Source organism: Mus musculus, chromosome 17, assembly GCF_000001635.26.
Source record: "Mus musculus strain C57BL/6J chromosome 17, GRCm38.p6 C57BL/6J".
Lineage (NCBI taxonomy): Eukaryota > Metazoa > Chordata > Mammalia > Rodentia > Muridae > Mus > Mus musculus.
In genome coordinates this window covers 26,414,222-26,433,311 of record NC_000083.6, presented here as the reverse complement: position 1 = coordinate 26,433,311, position 19,090 = coordinate 26,414,222, and the positions used below count along the sequence as shown (strand labels likewise).

Genomic DNA, 19,090 nt, shown 5'->3' with positions numbered 1-19,090 from the left:
AGGCGATCATCCCAGCAACTCTCCTGTCCCTGCCTGTTCTAACCACTTAAAACTTCTGTGGCCGCTTTATTTCTGGGGGGAGAGGAGAGTCAGATCCTGGACCCCAAGTCTGCCTCCCATGCCTAGTGGTGGGGTGGGAGAGGGGGGCTCCCAAAACCAGAATCCAGTCCAAACATTTAGCTATTTATGCCATCTTCCCATAACAAACCAACCAACCAAGCAATTCACAGCAACCTCTAGCGTAAAGCACAGTCCATTCAAGGCACTAATGAGAAAGATGAAAGAGCAGCTACTTCTAGGGAAGAGGTGTCTCAGCGTGGGAAGCTTCAAGCTACAGACAGGTGGGTAAATCAGTCTGTCTTTCTGTCCATCCTCTCACTTTGCCCCTGTGTACTTCCTTACAGGCAGGTTACATGCAGAGATGTGTCCCCCTTCTCTGAGAAACCTACTCTCCTCACACCTCCCAGGTCTAGGCCGGGTTGTTTCAAGCGCAGGCTACAGGCTCAAAAGAGAACAACTGACTGCCATCCACTGGGGTAGGAGAGATCAGACAATGGCCTCCCAAACCCATCCTGAGCCCCTTCACAGTTATCTGGCTCTAGCTGCCGCTGTGTCTGACTGCCCACTGGCACAGGTTCATCTGCAGGGTGAATGAATAAGAGCCAGCAGAGGAAATGCATGCTGGGATTGAGGGAGGCGCAACATGAACAAAGGAATGGAAAGAGGGAGTGAATGGAAGCTTAGTGGTCTAAGAGTGATAAACTGGCTAGCCAAGGTATGGACTCTGGGACCAGCTCATGTGGGTTCCCTCCCAGTCCCGTAACAAAAGTACTCTCAGCGCCTCAGTTTCCTCCTCTGGAAACTGGACACCATTGCTTTTGTGAAAATCAAGATACATGAGGCAGCTGGGTGACTCAGGTGAGCCAAGCCCATGGAGCTGTAAACTCTGGGGATGTGCAGGCTGTGCCAACAGACCTACCCAGAAGCTGTACTTCGTCCGTGATGCCATAGACGTCGATGAGTGCCCAGAGTGGGCCGCCCACAGCCACGCCGCAGTGGAACAGCACTGGCTCACCATCGTTGACACTGTAGAAGACGCGACCGTGGCGATCGGCCCAGTAGGCCAGCACTGTGTCCCGCAGCGCCAGGTTCTCGGGCAGCGCCTTGGCCCAGTAACCAGGCCGCGTAACCAGGTCGGGGCAGGCGTACTTGGGGATATCCTGTGCGCTCATGAGAGACGGGTCGTGCGCAGTGAAGCCGAAGCGCAGAGCACCGCTCCAGCCGGGACGCACGGCCACCAGGCGCAGCCGCACCTGCTCGTACAGGCGAATGGGGCGCTGCGTGAAGGTGACTCCGTTGCAGAAGCTGTTCCGCCGCGTGGCCCTGCGCGAGTGGCCGTCCAGACGCACGTTCTTGCCCTTAGCCTGCGCATGGAAGCGCGGCGCCTCGCCCAGGACCGCTCGCCTCTCTGGGCCCGGGCCGTAGCAAGGCCGGGTGGCCAGGAGGCGTGCAGGAGGGCTGGAGTCTGTGGGCAGAGAGGAGGCATGTCAGCGTTAATAAGTCCTGTGGCCAGGAATTTTATTAACCATTTCCATAAACTCCACCTTAGACTGGGCATGGATACATTTTCAATTCTAAAATTTAGAAGGTTCTGGGCTAGACCTAAGGAGCGCCTCCTCCCTGTCCCTAACCATGTCAAATCACTGTACACATTTCACAGATGAGCAAGCCAAGCTTGATGCTGGGTGTGCACTAAAGGGCTTCCCCAGTTTCACATCCAGTTTATGGCTTGGGGTCAGATGACCTCTTCATTCCCAGCAAACTCCCAAATCTAGAAGCTTCGTCCTAGGACCACATCTGAGCTGCAGAGTGCCCTGATTCTTAAGCATCAGTGGGGATGCCTAGCTGTTTTCCTTAAAATGCATGTTCAGATCGAGATAGGGATCTAGGGAGCACACATTCTGTTGGGATCCCTATGGCAGCCGGCGCTCCCAGCCTCTGGTGTCTAGAGCTGGACCTCAGCGGCAGCCCTATCACTCTCCCCGCCCGATGTCCTTGTCTACAAACGGGTGCAGAAAACTCCCATCGCTACTGAAAGGCAGTGTGGATCAAATCCCCACATATGTGGGGACACCTGGTGTCTGTCATGGTCCACTGGTAACCAAGCCATCTCTCTGTGGCTCTATCCTAGCCAGGACTCTGGCTTTCTCCATTCCCTGATGGTCATAAAATTAGCTTGTCTAAAATGTACCTTCTGGGGGATTATTTCTGGGGAGATTTTCTCTAAGGGGCTTTTCAGAGAACCTCGCCATTGGTGGGAATCATCTTCCCTCCTTTCTCATTTTATTTCGAGGGAGGTGGTAGGTGGGTGGTCATTGCAGGGAGGCGTTCTGATTTACTACAGCAGCAGAGGACATTTTTGAAGTGTCAGGCCACCTCAGGGACAGCTCCTCCCACGCTCACCCCAGCATGGATGCACTGTACTATGGTCCTCTCAGGGATGGACATGGGGACGGGGGTTTAGTTGACTCTAAGGCTGATGGCTGGGAGACCAAGGGAGAATAACAATCATGGTCCCTCTAAATGCTGAGAAGGAAAGTAGCCTCTTCAGATAGAAGACACCCACATGCCGAAGACAATGCCAGACCAAGGAGCAAGACAAAGTCACGAGGGGGGGGGTGCTCAGGGACTGTAGTCAACAAGGTACTTAACAAACATCAATCAAGGGTCTACTACTCATCGGACAGCATGCTAGGCAGTGAGGATACAGCTGTCCTAAGAGAGATAAAGATTCTCCTCTGAAGAGCTGACAGCCCAAGGACCAAAGTCTGACATGAAATGAGGCATCTGTGTTGGTGGGGTGTACTGCAGAGAACAGTGTGCTGAGCTGGAGCCGAGACCCTGCGCTGGAGTTTTCTTGGAGAGCCTCTCTGATGGCTGACTAGAGGCAGAACCTAAAGGAAGGGAAAGGAATGAGCGGGTGTAGGGAGGACGCCAGGCGGGGCAGCAGTGCAAAGACCCAGAGGAAAGCAAGTCTCAATGCAGCAGCCCAGGGCTGGGGAGCAGTGGGGGCGGAGCTTATAGCTCCTTGCCTTCACTTTAACAGTTTTACTCATGAGTGGAAGCTCAGAGTTGAGAGGAAGGCTAGGCTGGACCTTGGGGCAGGATGGGCTGTTGGGAGAGCCATCGCTTGGACGGGCCTGCTGGATCCCAAGGCTCAGCTGTGAGAAAGGCCAGTAGGTGACAAAGAGGAGTCAGATTCTGGGTGTGTCTTGATGGCCGAGGAGATACAAAGATTCTAATAAAATTTCCACAGGAATAAAAAAAACAAAACAGACCCACAAGATATATTTGCATTGAACATTTAAACAATACTCAACCAATAGAACCCGTTTTAAAAAGGGGGTTGGTTCTTTAGTGTATATTTGAAGAGGAAGCAGAGAGAAGAGGTAGGGGTAGGCTTGTGGCAGGTGTGGCCCAGGGGTGGGGCTTCCATTACACCCCCATGCCCAATAAAGACCTGACCACACCAGGTCCTTGATAAAGGCTAGCTGCTGCCTGCTAGCCTAGCAGTTAGCTACACTGGCTTCTCCGACAGGGAAATGAGGCAATGGAGGGACTGCAAGCCCTCAGCTTAGGTCAGTCCCCTCTGTGGACTCCACTAGGCTACAGAAGTGCAGCCATGCAAGTGTCAGGGCCACTATTGCTCCAGGTGGACCAGGCACAGCTTCCAAGTCTGGGCATCAGTAAGAGTCCATCCTTCTCCACACAGACCCTGCAGTCAGTCCCTGCCTCCTATGGTCCCTCCTTCCCCATTACCATGCCCAGCTGCTGGGGAGACTGCATTCAAATCCAGCAGCTGGGGTACAGTCCTGGTGGTTAACCAGTACAGACCTTTCTATCTGGGACAGGCTTTTACTTACAAACTGTGCAGTCACCATGCATCCAGCAAACATCCCAAGGTCGCTTACTCTGCGGTGCTTGTCCCTCGGTCTCCTTTCCAATCTCTCAATAGAGCAACAAGGGCCTGGGCGAGAAGGCCGCGGGAAGTACTCACAGGAGGCCCCGAACTGACACCAGAGAGTGGCAGGCTGTGTTCCTTCCACAGCTCATTCAAGTCTTTCATTTATTCACCTTTCTCCTTTCTGCAGACCCCACACAGTGATTGGCATTGCTCCAAAGGAGCATAAAGAAGGTAGCCTCATGCCCCAGCACCCAGGACCTGTAGGTGGCAGCGATGTCCACAGAGACAGGTCTTGAAAGATCAGAGGGGGGTGCTGTGAGCCAAGCAGGGACTGGTTGCTGTGGGGAATGCGAAAGACTGCAGCGGGGAGGGGGGGAGGGGGTTTAGGGTGCCAAGGCTGGGTAGCCACTGCTGTGAAGGGTTGCTGTATGTGCCTTCACTGACCTGGCACTCAGCTGGATGGCCCTAAATGCCAAGCCAAGAGGCTCAGCCCAGGTGGCAGGACCCAAGGTGAGAAGGGGCTATGTGCAGGCTTCCAGCAGACCAGCCTGCGGCCAGTCAGTACTGCCTGTGATGAGAACTACCAAGACCTAAAGAAGTTCACAAGATAAACTCCCAGCAAGCAGGATGCCCAGTGTCAGCCATGAGCAGGGTCAGCACACACAAGCAGCCTTGGGACTACAGCTTTCGCCGGTGCCCAAAGACCAAGGTCCTGCCTCTGCTGAATTCTCCAGGAAGCTCCAATGGGACTCCACGGCAAAGCCTTCAGAGCACCCAAGTGCAGCGTGAGTGTGGTTGACTGTACTTCTCTTCCGGCCCCACGCTCTCTGTGCACCGGTCCTATCTGACCATCACAGCCCCTCACCAAGCAGCCCGGGAGGCTCAGCATCTGTTAATGGAGCCCAGTCTGATGACTCAGGCAGGGAGGCAGGCACAGAGATGGGGAGATGCATCCTCTGTGACTTTCAGGCACGGTCCCTGCAGACCCCACTGTGCTTGTGGACAGCAGGCATCCAAATGCCTTAGGCTGACATATTTGTTTAATTTTGATTACACAGTTCAACTTCCTTCAGGGAATGAGAGATAAACACTCTGCTCCCCCCCCCCCCCCACCAAACACACACACGCTGAAACCAGAGACCCGGTGAGAGGCAAAGAAAACCAGAGTGATGGACAGGATGGAGAGTTATTGTGCTCTTGACACAAACTGAAGACACTTAAAGGCCAACAGGTGTCCTGAGGTGCATCCAACACCTGCTTTGTTGGGCCCAAGGACACGGGAGACTCGAGTTCTCAGGAGGGCCAAGGCTCTACGTACAGCAGTGGGAAACTGCATTCATTCACTTTCAACGGGGGCAACAAGAGCTGTGTCCCAGAAAGCTGGGGGCAAGAGATGAATCCTCTCAGCCTAAGCCCATGGCACTGTTCATCTCTGCGCTGGTCCTACCATAAGACAATGACCTCTACTCTGCATACTCCCCACAATGGGTGTTTCTCATCATGACTGCTGTTGGCTTTTAAGAGGAATCTTCACCTGCAAGATTACTGTACCCACTTCTGGTAGACAAGCAAGTTCTAGGCAGCCACGACCCACAGTGCATAGCACAGGAGCTAAGGCATAAGTCCCAGCTTGCCGACCCCCTTTCTGCAGCAGCCTGCGCTCAGTCGCTTCCCAGCTTTGCTAAGCCTCTGTTACTGTATACCTAGTCCTGCCCCAGCTCCAGCCTTCCTGGCATGTCATGGTGGGACATCCTGTCACAGCTGATGAGCTGCAAGCCATGAGCACAGAAGTTCTCAGCTGCTGTCACCAAGACCAGATTCAGACACCATCATCACAAGAACGTTCAGCAAGGACGAGGCTTCCAAATCACACTAGGACAAACCCATGTCCCTTTGTTCACACAGCCAAGGCCCCAGGCTAGTGAGGCCCATCTAGTTAATGTGAGACCCAGTCAGCAGAGGGATTTCTAGAGGTGGGACAGAGCGGACCTCAGCAGCTACCTTGTCGTTGGCAACAGGGACAGTCTCTGCCTGAACATCACAGCCAGTAGCGCTGGCCCCACCCAGAGGTATTCTAGAGTTCACCCACAGGAATGAAGTCTGACACTCACCCATGGCAGATTCAGGGCTGGAGAGGGCAGATTGGGTGTCTCCAATGTCCAGTCCTGAACAAGCCTAGGAATGATTCTCCTTGGGTGGCTCCTGCTGTGCGGCTCTGGGCTCAGTCTGTGCTTTGCTACTAATCTGCCTGAGAAACCCTGAGCAACCCTTTACCTCTCAAGGATGTAGCTTTGCCATCTGTAAATGGTGGATGACCTAAGACCTCCACCTTGGGGTGGCTGGCAAGGATGATGGGAACATCCACAGATGCCTCCCAAAGTTCTGGCCCTTAGCAGAGAGTTAGCAAATATTCATGCCCTCCATAGATCTCTATTGGCGCCAGAGAGCACTGCCCTGTAGCCATACAGCTTCAATTCAAACCAAGCAGTGTTACGTTTGCTGTGCGACCTTAAACTCCACGCTTAACATCCCTGAGTTTCAGGAAGACCTCGAAGATTAATGGAAGTCATTCTGGGAGCCCTTCTGGTCTCATCTGGAGGATGGCACAGGCTTATGTGGTAAGTACTGTGGTACACATAGTGAGTGTCTGTGAGACATTTAGCTCTTTCTTTCTTTCTTTTTTTTTTTTTTTGGTTTTTTGAGACAGGGTTTTTCTGTGTAGCCCTGGCTGTCCTGGAACTCACTTTGTAGATCAGCCTGGCCTCGAACTCAGAAATCCGCCTGCCTCTGCCTCCCAAGTGCTGGGATTAAAGGCGTGCACCACCACGCCCAGCTTTAGCTCTTTCTTTAATCAGTGTACTAGGAACACAGTTTCTTCCAGAAGGCCAGGAAATGCCACCTCAAACCCTTATGGCTACCTCCACAGACAGAGGCCTTTTCTTAAGTCATCGTGTGCCGGGCACAGGTGTACTATGCCAATCCTCCCCAATCCTCAGGCCACTGACCCTCTGATCTATGTCAGGCTGGCACTCACTGCCAGGCATGCTGGAAGCTTCCACAACGCTGGAGCAATGATGGCATTCTGGCTTCACCCAGAAGCAGAGCTTGTCCACCTTTAACAAAAGCAGAGGCTTCGTTGGGAAACCCTGCCGAGCTCCAAAGATGTGCTGGACACAGGTCTCCAAGTTCGGTCCTGAAGCTGGAAACACCCCTGCGGAGTCACTACCTTTCATTTTCAACAGGGAAGAGAAACTGAGGCTACGAGGCCAGACTCGGGGCCTTCCTCCAACCCACCCATCTTCAGGGCAGCTGGTTATATGCTTGGGGAAAGGGCAGTGTAGAATCACAGGCCTTACTGAGAGCAATGAAGAGTGTACAGCCTTCTCTCCCCAGAAACAACCCACACTCCGTGCACACAATCGGACTTTCACTTCAGAGGTATCCTGAACCCTTGGATCACCCATCCTTAGATTGTAGACCTTGAACGAGAAATATGTGGTTCAAGAAATTGTTGCTCTGGTACAACATGCAAACCAGCTCTGCAGGCAGCACAAAATAATATGGGATGTGCCTGTGTGTGTGGCAAGCTTCAGAGATAAGAAAACACACACACACACACACACACACACACACACACACACACACACAAAACCCTGAGGCTTCCCGCCATACCAAAAGGGCAAGGACTTGGATGTCCTTGGCAGCAGAGGAGACCTTCCCATTGGTGGATTTGAAGTGGCTAGAAAACGACAAACTCACCCTGGCTCCCCTGCCAAACACAGCAACAGGCGCACAGGGGACTTTGTTCTTGGCCTCACAGGCCTTGCTGGCCAGCACCCTGGGTGGACGAGAGCCAGCCCGCGCTGGAAACTGCCACTGGCTGCCTCTTCTTTGCTCTGCAAACAGCTATCAACACTCAAGAGCCATGGAGGGCTGCTGGGGAGAAAGTCTTGTCTGTTCTCTGGGGCCCATGAAGTGTAACTGCCCCCTCAGCTGCTCTGGCTTTGAAGGGAGCCCAGGCAGAGTGTCATCTGGCTGTCCTTCCAACTGTATGTCCCCATCTTGGCCAGGTTCATTCTTGAGGAAAGGACCCAGGAAACGCCAGCCTATGGGAGCTAGCTTCAGGGTTAAGACCTCAGAGCTGTGAAGGCCAGAGAGAATGTCCCTCATTCCTTCCTCGGCACATCACTTCCTCCTCCGCATGACAGCTCCGTAGCATCCACTCTGCGCCAGGGCCTGTGTGGGATGTGGGGTGCGCATCCCAGTGAGTCCCAGAGAGGGCTCCCCTGCTGTCTCCTTCCCCCTAGGAGGTAGATTTAGAGCGGAAAGCAGCTCTAAGGACACACAGACTAACTGCACAGGGAGGTCAGAGGAGCTGTCCGTCAGACAGAAGAAGGACTGGCAGATGCGGTTCAGGCAGGGGAACGGGCAGCGGGGAAACCTGGGAGAGGAGAATAAGCAGACAGCATTGGGAGCTTTAGTGGAGCAGGAGGATGCAGGGGGAGCCAAGGGCTGTGTGATAAAGGGTCTTAAAGCCCAGGCAAAGATCGTCAAGAAAGCTTGGGGCTGCTTAAGAGTTTGAAGCTGGACAATGCCCCCAATGGATCTACCTCTCTGAAGAATGAAGTGCAAACTGTAAACCTCCCTTTATTCCCTGCCTGTCCAAATGGCCCAATAGAAGAGGCATGAGAAAGGCGGCATGAGAAAGGCAGCCAGGATTTTGAACATCGAGTCCAACTGCCGCACCCCCCACCCCAGTGGCTCTTCTCCAGGCAGCCCTGGCAGCTGCTCACTGATAAGGGCGGGAGCTGCCCAGGCCTGTGTTTCCCTCTCTTTGCTTTGCAGACAGCCACTCCCCCAACCTGGTGCTCTGAGCGGAGGCTTTGTGCCAGGTGAGCACCTACAGGTTCTCCTAAGAGTTGGGTGTTTGTGCCAACAGACCTACTCAGCACTTTGAAGGGTGGACATGGAACAGGAGTGAAACAGGCTCTCTAGCACACTCCTCTTCGCAGACTCACACTGCATAGCATGTCCACCCCAGGTCTCTCTAACACCCCAACCTGCAAGGAGAGCATTGCAGATGTAAGTGAGGCCATTGTGGACTTGGCACGGAAAGGGACTCTGGCTGGGGCAGGCAGAGTAGCAGTGGAAACCATCCATCAGCTGGTTACAGCCTCAAAAGAAGGTCAGCATTTGGCGGAACTCAGGACGGACAAAGGCAAAAAATCTGAAAAGGGAACGAGGTGGCTGGGAGGAGGGGGAGGGGGGGCTCCCATGGAGGAGGAGCTCCGAGGGAGGGCCTGCAGCCCTGAATGGAGCTACAGGGACACCTGCTGGAAGGCTGATCCTTCGATCCCAAGCCCACCACCCCAGAGACAGAGGTGGCTGCTACAAGCCCTGCCCCTGAAGAAGAGGACCTTGGAGAGGCAGAGGAACTGCCTAAGCCCCGGCTGACTGAGGTGGGCTGACAGTGGGATTCTAAGCAGCCATCTAAAATGGGATCAAGATGCTGTGACCACGGCCTGTGAGGAGGCTTAGCACATAGTAGGCCAGGGTGTGCTTAGTTTTGCACCGCAGGCTGGCTATTTTAGTGTCTCATAGTGCCTACTGCCCTAAGAGGTGAAGGCCTGTGCTGAGCCTGTGAGAGCCTCCTTCGTACTGGGTTCAGGCTTCCTGCAGCCAATCTATAGGTCAAAACCCATTTCATAGATGGGAAGATGAGGTCTAGAGATGGAGAGGGTCTAGCCATGGCCAGGGCACAGGTCAACCACACTTGAGCGAAAGCCCACACTTGTTTCCATGGGACAGGAAGGAGATGTTGGGTGTGAGAGGGCAACTTAGTCTTAATCCCTCATCTCAACAAATCTGGGGATGCGGATTCTTTGCCTCTAAGCATAGAGGCCACACATGGAGTCCTACTGTGTGCAGGGGTCTAACTTACTTCTGTCTCTCATTTCCAGAGCTGGAGGAGAGCAGTACCATTGTCACTCTGATCCTAAAGATGGCGAGGGGTGGGGGGGGAGTTCAGAGTGGGGAGCTAGCTTGCCCGAGGACACACAGCTTACAGGCAGCAGGACAGAGATTTGCACTAAGCACTGCCTCCAAGCCCAGGGCTCTTTCTTATACCTCTCTTGGAATTCTAGCCAAGTCCAATTGTAATTGTTGTAAGACCTTGGGTCCGGCTCCAGACATCAGTGCCCAAATCTGTCAAGAGGGAGATAGAGCCAGGCAGTGGTGGTGCACGCCTTTAATCCCAGCACTTGGGAGGCAGAGGCAGGCAGATTTCTGAGTTCGAGGCCAGCCTGGTCTACAAAGTGAGTTCCAGGACAGCCAGTGCTATACATAGAAACCCTGTCTTGAAACAAGCAAACAAACAAAACAAAAAACAAAAAAAGAGGGAGATAGAGTGAGAAGGCACAGAGCCCCCTGGTTCTGAGAACAAAGCCCCCATCTTCCGGAACAGAGTCCTATGCCACAACCGGGACACATGGAAATTCCACTCCTCCATCTTGTGCCCTTGAACACCAAGGACCTTGAAGGACAGGAAGCTCCCTTGAGGCCCAAGGAGAGGCTGTCTCCAGTGGAAAGTTACTGAGTCCAGCTTTGGAGGCACAAGGTGGAGCGTGTGCCTACCCATCCCATAAATCTATCATCCTGGGGGGCCAAGGGGAAGCGAGCACATGCCTAAGGGCCATAACTGTGGTATAAACTGGGTGGTGTTGAGGGTGCAAACAAAATGCCCTGGGCCCTCTGCCAGCCCACAGCCAGATGCCCCCACCTATCCACTTCCCCAAATGGCTTACTCATTAAAGAGCTTTTCCTACCAGTGGGAGGCAAGGTCTGAGGTAGGGTGCTACTAGGCCAGCGGAGTCCCCGTGAGAAGGAATGAGGAAGGATTAGGGTGCTTGGCGGCTGTTCACAAACACCTGCCATTGAGCTGAGCCGCATAGAGGTTGGCTGGATTAGCTGGAGAGGGTGGCTTCCCATCACCTCACTGTCCTGATCTGTAAAACGGGTCTAACTCCTACAGACCATTAAGGGGACATAAATGCAAGGGTCAGAGAGCCATAGAAAGCATTCCTGGCTCACCGGGGCACCCTATCCCAAGATCCCAGAACAGACTGTCCTCCGAGGATATATGTGACATATGGCTATGGCAAGCCACTCCAGACACAGGCATTCATTCCCTCACCCTTGCACCAGGGGCCTTGACTTGTGGAAGTCCTTCAGCACTAAAATCTGTTTCTCTCGACACAGCAGACCTCTGCCCACACTGCCCTGCATATCATGTCTGAAAGTAGTTCACAGGTCCTGGAGGCCCCAGCTGCTAATGGGGGACATTTCCAATGGGATGGCCTGTGTCTCTTCCCAGCTGCACTGCCCAGAAAGCCCCAGGACAGTGCCTATCCTCTGACTGGCTTTGGCAAAGGCTGGGATATATACTCCAGATATGGTGGCTTCTCAGGCAGAAACCCATGGTGAGCCCACCAGGAGCGTGCTCAACTTTCCATGCCTGCAGGTGGGATTCAGGACAACCAAGCAAAGAATGCAGAACTGTTAACTGAGTTAACCTGCAGGGGGCACCCTCTTCAACCCAGCAGTCCTCAGGACCATTCCTGCCCTCCAACGTGCAGAAACTGTGTGCCCCAGGGTAAGAGACTGTTTCTCTTTGTAGCAGTCTCCCACCAGTTACATGTGGCTAACAGCAGTGGCTATTAGGGCCTGTGCTGAGGCTTAAACAAGCTGCTGCCTTAGGATAGTGTTTGGCTCACACAGGCTGCTGTACGTTAGCAGTTATTATTACCCTGTGTCTGACTCCTCTGAGAACACCTGATCCGGGCTCACGGTGGAGCAGTCGGCTGGCTGGGTGAATTCATGACTCTAAGGCACAACATGAACACTTTTTTGGTCCAGAGCTAGGCACACCTGGATGGTATCATCGCCTCAGTGTGCCAGGAGAGGGTGTGGCTTGGAAGATCATGCTACCCAACTGGCTGAAGGGGATGCAGAGCACAGATGTAGGTAGATAATCTAGGACCCTGGCCGACACCGTCCATGACAGCCAGAGTGGGGACAGGATGTTCCTGCCTGACATCCAGCCTGTCAGCTTTGCCCACTGAGCTCGGGTTAGCAAAAGTGGGCCTGTGGTGCCGGCTGTGGTGTGGGTATGCAGGTTCCATTGGGCAGGCACATGCACTCTGAAAGAGGCCAGTGCGGAGCCACACCCACCTTTGTGGATGCAGAGCCCAGGGTGCTGGGAGGGGATGTTTTGCTATAGGCAAGCGGGATACAGATGAGTCACCTTCAGATGACAGAGAAGGAAAGTCCCAGGATGCTTAGGGTGGGGACAAGGGGCATCCACTTGATGATGGACAAAGGTTCCTGAGGGCAGGCCTGAGGTTGGGTGGCTCACCTGACTCTTCTCAGCCACCTAACCCAGGGCAGGTTTTATTACTGCTCTGAGTCTGTTTCCTGGTCTTGTGCCTGAGCCTCTGCTCCCACTGTCTGCCTCTAGGCTTCTGTTTTACACCCCCAGAGCACAGCACTAAATACAGACAGGAAGTACAGGCTCTTCCCTTTCCACCCAGGGAGGATGAAACAGTCTGACCTGGCCCTGGTGGGGAAGCTAGGGAGTAGATTGCACTCGGTCTGTAAAATCCTTCAACTATCACATCCCTCCCCACAAGTCACCCAGTTAGTACCGGCCCCAGACCTCCGCAGTTCTGCTCCTGTCTTCTCCCCCAACCTGGGGTCTTTGACCTTGAGCCCTCTGCCTTCAAAGTCACTTTTCCCCAGGATGGAGTACATCTCCTCCAGGAAGCACTCCCTGACTCATCTTCAGGTCTCTCTTGCCACTCACCATCACTACTGTGTCTTGCCTGGTGTCACCCACTAGAACCTGACTCCCCAAGACCAGGCTATGGTCCCTGTCCCAGATGAGTGTGCCAACTGCCCTATCAATAGCAGGTGCTCTGGAAAGGGCCTGAGAGCCTGAGACCAATGTCCATGTGCCTGAAGGGAACCTTCCAATCTAGCCCTGGATCTGAGGTTGAGACTGACCCAGCCACCTGCCAGCCAGTCCTTATGGCCCCCAGAGGCAAGGCTGGGAACTTCTTTCCCGAGTGACAGCCATGATGGTCTTCTGTCTTGCTTACCAGACCCTACTCAATTGACCCTGCCTTCCTGGGAGCTGCCCCTCATGTTCCTGCTTCCCGCTGAGGATCTGGGGTGCAGTGTGGCCTTAGCCTAAGGTCTGGGCTCCAGGCTCTGCCCTCACCTCCCCTGCAGCCAAGTGGCCTCTGTCCCCAAGGGCTGTATTCATCAGAGATACATTTGACCTGTGACATGGACATGAACGGACACTGTGGCACTTAGGAAGCCTGGGTTCAAGGCCAGTCTAGACCATACAGAGCAAGAGCCTGTCTCCAAAGAATCCTCTTGGACTGTAGAGATGGTTCCCTGGTTAAGAGAGAGCCATTACCACTCTTGCAGAAGACCAGCCTTTGGGTCCTAGCACCCATAATGGGAAGCTTATGACACCATGTTACTTCACTCTAAGGGATCTCAATGTTCCTCTGGCCTCTGTAGGCACGACACATATGTGGTACACAGACACACACACACACTCACACACACACAGCTGGAGAGACTGCTCAGCAGTTGACAGCATTTGCTGTTCCTCTAGGGGACCTGAGTTTGGTTCCCAGCACCCACACCAGACAGTTTAAAACCATGAGCTTTCCAGTTCCAGGGAACCTGACATCTGACTTCCAAGGACACCTGCACTAACGAGCACAATCTCACACACATGCATATACATAATTAAAATAATAATAAGACATCTTTACAAAATAATCCTTTTATAATGAGTGCATACTAGTATATTTTCTACGTTGTATCACTAAAGAGCATTTAGTAGCTGGAGCTGACCCATAGTAGACAGGCATGTTGGTGGCCCACCTTGGTTTGGGCCGATAGGGTAGCACTAAGCTGGTCCACTCTACAGGAAGCATGCCACCCTCTGGTCATGGCATTCAAGCCTGCACCCCATGCTGGGCACATGATAGATGTTGGTGGCCACAGAATAACTAAAGCATGAAGCCACATGGAGACCCTAAGAGCAAGCAGACACTCAGCTGGACTTCCTATCGGAAGGTAACCTCTTCCAGGAAGCATTCCTAATCACCCACAGTGAGGGGGGGGGGCAGATGAACCAGATGGGATGAAACAGAAGAAGCCCAACTTGTCTGTCCAGAACACAGACCACTTCTCCACCTTGCATCCATCCACACAGGACAGACCCCCAGCTCCTCTCCTATATCCACTGTCTGCATAGCGCAGCCCACGGCATCCTTACAGGGCCTCACCAAAGGGAACTTGCCCAGCCTACACGGCAACATGTAGGTCTCTAGGCAGTTGAAGGAACTTCTGTGGCCTTGAGAGGCTCAGCTCAGATAGAAAAGAAAATGTCAATGACCTGGGGGAAAAGAGGGGTATACATGGCCAAGAGGACAAAGGAAGCTCAACTCAGCTCCACACTGCATCTGAGAGAAGAGGGTGCAGAGAAAAGCAACTGTCACTTGTTGACCTTTTGCTGGCTATGGCAGAATAACCAAGACCGCTATCTTCCCAGGGGCTGAGAAAGACATGGCTCAGAAACACCAGCAGCTACTTGCTCTGAGAGCACCATCTCAGCAGTCAGACAGGATGCTGTGCCGCAAAGTGGCCAAGCAGCTGTAGGGCTCTGCCCAGGTTTGCTTTGTCTAGGAGGGCCTTGTTTGAGGCTGATGGGGAGAGGGGCTCTGTGGGAAGGATCATTCAAAGAAGGGGTGAGTACACCCCATCTAGACTTAGCAAGCTATGTAGTAGGTTAGGAATCCTCTCTCTGTCTCTGTCTCTCTGTGTCTGTCGTCTTTATATCTGTCTCTGACTGTCTCTCTTCCCCCTATGTATAATGCTTCTGCCCTTGACATTTCTGAGCCTTCATCTTTTATCTGTGAAATCAAAGAGAGCCCCTTTGAACACCCCAGCCTGCCATGGCAGCCCAGTGCAGTCTGGGCATAGCTTCTCAACCAAAACTCCCAGACAAGTAACAGGCTATGGAGCAGGCTTGGCCAAGCACTTGACAACTTAATGATTAAACCAAGTCTACAGTTTGAACTTAGCATCTCCTCCAAACAGTGCTACAGGTGAACCCCAGAGGTGCACAGGGAAGGGGCTAGAATGTGCTGGTTGGTACCCACCCCAACCTGGGATGGTACTCCCCCCCCAATTTCTACCCATTTATTTTCTCCTTATAAAGTTCAGGGGAAGCCCAGGGCGAGAACGCGGGGCATTAGGAACCTGATGGATCTCTGTCAGCTAAGTCCCAGCTTGGATGGAGCCTGTGTGGGCTGGCCTTACCTGGTCTCCCTGTGTGGCCCGCCTCTAAACTGGAGGGCACTATACCTTACGTTGCAGGGTTGAACTGCACCTGGGAAGGGAGGCTGACACATACAGTAGGAGCTCAACAGATGCAATATCTCCCGCTGACCCTTGCTCTCTCCTGGGTCAAGGGTATACATCAGAATATGTTGGTGCAGTTTGAGAGAGCTGCCAAGGTTATGAACACCAACCAAAGGGCACTTCCCTTTCTTTGGCATTTCCTTATTGTGCCATGTAGCACACACACCATGTGCATGGTGGAATGCCCAATAAACATTATCTAAACCATGGTGGCACTTAATAAGTGTTATCTGAGCCTCGATTGAGAGGATATCGCCTGTCAGGAGGAAAAAAAAACCAACAACAGAGAACTTTGGAGCTAAATAGACCCAGATCTCAATTCTGGCACTGCCAACTAGAGGAGCTCTGTAGGCAAGAACAAGCCATTTGACCTCCGAGAGCCTTGGTTTTTTGGTTCTTGTTTTTGTTTTCCATCCATCAAATGGGAGTAATGACTCTGCTGGAAGGGGTTGCTGGGAGGACTAAACTCATTCATTCATTCATTCCCCAAGCATCCAAACATCGACTGTGTCCTAGCCCCTACTCAACACACAACAGTGATCATACATGTGTCACACAGTGACTATGCTCAGGAGAACCATAAAGCAAAGAAAGGGGCCTGGGAGGGAATCACAATGTCAAGACTCAGTCTATAGCAGGGGCCTGAGGGAAGGGAAGGAAGAGAAGGGGCAGCTGCTCGGAGGTCAGCGTGAAACTTGCAGGCAGCCTGCTCAGAGTGTGATCAGAGTGTAGCAGCCTTCAGAGGCGTGCTTAGCTCATGCCTGCAGTCACAGATGCTGGGAGCCTGGTGAAGAACCCAGGTGCTCAGCAAACGCCAGCCCTCGATTTCCAGTCCTGTGGAATGAACTCCACCCCACACACATGTTCCTTCCCTGAGAAGGAGAGCACAGGCTTCCTCAGGGCCAGCCTGTGCCAAGTACTCCTTCAGCCAAATATGCAGGCTCCATGTGCGCTCCACCACACGGTTCTGAGGCTGCACTAGGCACTAGGTTCTGGGCCGGGCAAACCAGGGAATGAGACAATCAAGGCATGGAGTCTGTCCTCACAGAACCCCTAGAGAGTCACAAGAAGACACAGTGATGGTGCAGCACAGTCATACAAACACGAAGCCTTATGAAGGTGTCCCCATTAGGGCAGAGAGTGTAAGGTCCCTGGAAAAGGTGACCAGAGAACCTGGTGGTGAGACAAGAAAGAACAGTCCAGGTGTGAGAGGATGTAAAGATGCCAGAAGCCAATGGCAGGTGGATCTAAAAACAATATATAAGTCTTTACATTTTGGGCACCTGTTATCTGATGTGCCTCCTCACTGAGGGTAGGAGGTTCCCACACAGCATGAGGTGACCTGCCTTGACTCTGAGCCCCCAGCCTAGAGTGCTCCACCCACAGCATCAGACTCCAGGGGAATGGGCACCCCAGCAATGTGTGAGCACCTGGTGAGACAGCCTGTCCCTTGCCTTGCTCCAAGTGTGACCCACAGGTGGCAGAATGGCTTTTTAAAAAACCAACCAGAATAGCACAGGAATTCTAGTTGAGTATGTACTGTGTCTCCGTCATGGGCTTCTGTGACTGCCATCTCTGATGTGACCTCAGGTCCCTCCAGATCGGTGGCTGGGTCTCTTCAGCCTAGCAAGAAGCGGTTATCACTCTGTCTAGTACAGACCCAGGTTCCAAAGCCACCTCTGAAGCTGACCAGCCTGTGACTCCACCTGGCTGACCTTAGGAATGATCCAGTAAAAGCCACCCAGGGGCTTGTTAGTAGAAGGGGCTGTCTGTCTCCCCAGTGGTCCTTAGGTCTCAGGTTGGTCCAATCCCTTCCAGGGGAAGAGACAACTCTATTAGGATAACTGCCGGAGGAAGGGCTGTGGGGGTGTCAGAACAGAGATGGGGTGTCAGCTGGGCTGTGCTAAATCTGACCTACAGCCAACTTGCTTCTTCTCTGAACTACCCTCCCCCAACACACACACACACACACACACACACACACACAGAGAGAGAGAGAGAGAGAGAGAGAGAGAGAGAGAGAGAGAGAGAGAGAGAGAGCCTCTGCTTAAGGATGCTGCGAATGCCGAATGCCCAGTTTTATGCCCAAACACTTCTGAAGACTTGGGACACAGTGGGGGTGAGGGGCGGGGCAGACAGGCTGACAGGGCCCATGCAGTCTCCCACCACTGCCTGTCACCGGGTCATTTCTCCTGTACTGAGGTTAAACTTCTTGTGTAAAATCGGGGTGTCTTTTCTTAGGAGGACGATTCTTTGCAGACAGGCAGTGACAGCCTCGGCGCGCTGACATGTTCCACCATCACTAGGTATTTTCAGCGAGGCGTGGCGTCCCCCGGCCTCCGCACGCCCGCCCCACGCCCCTCGCCCACCGCCTTTCTCGGGTCTAGGAAATTCTAGGGCGCTTTTAACTAGGGGGCGATGCGCCCCACAGCAATGGCTCAGATGGGGCTGGGAGGGCCCCCAACAGAACGGACACCCGAACGGGGCGCAGCCGGGCGCGCGTGGGAACGCCGCCAAGAACTAGCACGTGTGCCGGGGGCGCCTGTGGACTGTACGCGGAGACCCGGGACACCCGCGCCCTGCAACCCCCCTGAAGGGTTCCGGCCGGGGGAAGCCCCGATACCTCCCTCCGGCTCGCTCATTAGCGACCTCCGGCTGGAACAAAGGCGTGGGGCGCACGGCCAAGGCCAGGAAAACCAGGAGGGGTCCGCACATCCCTGCAGGGGTGCGGCTCCGGGGCTCGGGCTCCGGCAACCAGGCTCTGGCTTGCACCCGGGCTCCGCGGCTGCGACGACCCGGGGAGGACCAGGCGCTCCGCGCCACTTCGGGGCGCGGCTCCGGGCGTACCTGGCAGGGTCCGGTGCACCGTGTTGCCCATCGCTACTCCGAGACTCGCGGCGCGGGGCTAGCTGGGCGGGCCGGGGGCCGCGGCCGGGCTGCGGGGCATTGCCGCTGCACCGGCGACCGGCGGGCGGCAGATGGGCGGCGCGGGCGGCGGCGGGAGGAGGCGGAGCCACCGGCCCGGGCGCGCCCGCCCCGCCCCCGCGCCCGCCACCAACCGTGCTTGGGCGGGGCTGGGGCCGCCGCCGCGTCTTTTGAAAGTTTGCACCGGTAGCGCGCTGGAGAGGCGGGGCTGGCCTCCTGCCCTCGTCGTTCCCGCGCGCACCGACCTTGCTCTTTTTGCCAATCGGGATGGGTCGCCGGGTGCCGAGTCCTTGTCCAGGCATTCGGCCACTTTGGGTGGTGCCTCGACTCAGGGACGACGCGCACACATGCAGGTCACGCCAGACAGTGTCAAGGGCTCCATGACAGTCCATCCAGGGTGAGATGGGGGTGGGGGGTAGGGATGGGGAACTTCTCCATCCCCTAGGCCGCATACCTAGGAGGAGAGACTTCAGTATGTAGTGGTTGTTTAGGGGGGGGGGCGGGACCCAGACTTGAGCTCACTGTGCCTTCTTCATTAAAGTACTGCCCACACCCTATGTACCAGGCCCTCTGCTGAGCCCCAGACGCAGTCCCTGCTCTCAAGGAAGAGAAAATTAGCAATCAAGATCACATAGTGGTCAAAACCAACAATAACATTGAAGTGTCAGATAGGGCCGGCTGAGGGTTTTTGAGAGA

At 54.1% G+C, this 19,090-nt stretch overlaps 1 protein-coding gene across 1 annotated transcript in view; it reads right to left on the bottom strand.

Annotated features, from left to right (window-relative positions):
- Positions 1-18,453, bottom strand: part of Neurl1b (neuralized E3 ubiquitin protein ligase 1B) — a 31,463-nt gene extending 13,010 nt beyond the window's left edge. Inside the window, exons 1-2 of the mRNA NM_001081656.3 lie at positions 18,317-18,453; positions 980-1,525 (exon numbers count right to left, since the gene is read on the bottom strand). Coding sequence (NP_001075125.1) covers positions 980-1,525; positions 18,317-18,347 — 577 coding nt within the window. The 5' untranslated portion in view covers positions 18,348-18,453. The remainder of the gene's footprint in view (positions 1-979; positions 1,526-18,316) is intronic.
- Between the last annotated feature and the right edge of the window lie 637 nt (positions 18,454-19,090).